Below are 1,311 nucleotides of genomic sequence, written 5' to 3'. Positions count from 1 at the left end.
AGAATAATCTATATGTAGAAATCAATGCTCGAACATTATTTAAACATTATGCATATACTATTGAACGAAACTATATTTTATTTATCCCAGCCTATTTGTAATATTGATGTATGTTGTTTATCATTTGTAGAGTATCTTGCTGTGGATATTAATTAAGGATTGTGGTAGATCACCTAAACTATCGTTTGAGCATGTTGAAATGATTATTTATCTTAGGTGCCCTGAAAATACCAACAACAATCAACTTTTTATGTTGTTTAAATATTGACGGTATAGTCATGAAATAATGAGAAGCCAACAAGTGTAACCACAAAATGCTTTTTAGTCAAAGAGAAACATGGGAAGTTGAACTAACTAAATATTGGAAAACCTAGCTCTTAATTTATTCCAAACTCCCATCCATCAAATATCTCTTACTCTATATAAGACCATCAATCATCCCTTTGTTCCTCATCAAATACCAAACCAACTTCTCTCGATACAGCAAGTTATCAATGGCATCAACCAAATCATGCATTACTGCTTTACTTCTTGTTGTAACAATGTCAAGCACGATTCTAGAAGCTCGCCAACTTTTGCAAACAACCTCACAACAACCTAATTTTCCTACCATTTCCTCTTTACCAAAACCAACAACAACGTTGCCACCTTTGCCTTCAATTCCAACATTGCCTCAATCAAGTCTTCCTCCATTACCTACTACCATTCCATCTCTTCCTAAACTCACTATGCCACCACTTCCTACCTTTTCTACAAATATTCCATCTCTCAACATTCCACCATTGCCAACAATCACTTCACTTCCCAACATCCCCACCTCAATCCCAACCACTTTTCCCTCCATCCCATTTCTCTCCCCACCACCTTCTTCAACCTCTAGCCCTTAAACACTTCTTTACAAGTTGCATAATGTAATCAGCTAAATGTTTGCGATATGGACATTATTACTTCATTTCTTTATCGTTTGTGATGAAATATAATGATAGTAATATCTTTGTTGTATTGTATGGTGTGAAAAAGTCTTTGTATTTTTTCTCTTTTTTTCTTACCAATTGAGCACTATGTTTTGTGTTTTTGAATTTATATAATTGATGTTGAATACACATTCAGATACAATTATGATGACGTGTTCTTTTAATTAACGTTGGGATTCATATTATCTTGTCATTATTTCATAACAAGTGAGAAACAAGAGGGTGATTTAAATATTTCAGTTAAGAAAGAGCGATGTTTAATGTTAATCCTAAAGAAAAACGTTAATAATCTTGTTTATTCTATACGGTTTTGTCCAACAAACCCTATCCGACTTTT

The 1,311-nt window shown here is 33.3% G+C and overlaps 1 protein-coding gene across 1 annotated transcript; it reads left to right on the top strand.

The window, feature by feature from the left end:
- Positions 1 to 462: 462 nt before the first annotated feature.
- On the top strand, positions 463 to 1,101 carry LOC127107562 (protein PELPK2). The gene has a single exon (XM_051044852.1). The coding sequence runs from the start codon at positions 495 to 497 to the stop codon at positions 885 to 887; it is 393 nt and encodes a 130-aa protein (XP_050900809.1). The 5' UTR covers positions 463 to 494; the 3' UTR covers positions 888 to 1,101.
- Positions 1,102 to 1,311: the final 210 nt, after the last annotated feature.

The sequence above is a fragment of the Lathyrus oleraceus genome, chromosome 7 (genome assembly GCF_024323335.1).
Source record: "Lathyrus oleraceus cultivar Zhongwan6 chromosome 7, CAAS_Psat_ZW6_1.0, whole genome shotgun sequence".
NCBI classification, from domain to species: domain Eukaryota; kingdom Viridiplantae; phylum Streptophyta; class Magnoliopsida; order Fabales; family Fabaceae; genus Lathyrus; species Lathyrus oleraceus.
The sequence above is the reverse complement of the archived record's forward strand: the minus strand, read 5'-3'. Positions and strand labels throughout refer to the sequence as shown.

Coding starts and splice junctions, on each gene's coding strand:
- LOC127107562 (XM_051044852.1), top strand. CDS start 495: ATGGCATCAACCAAATCATGCATTACTGCTTTACTTCTTGTTGTAACA.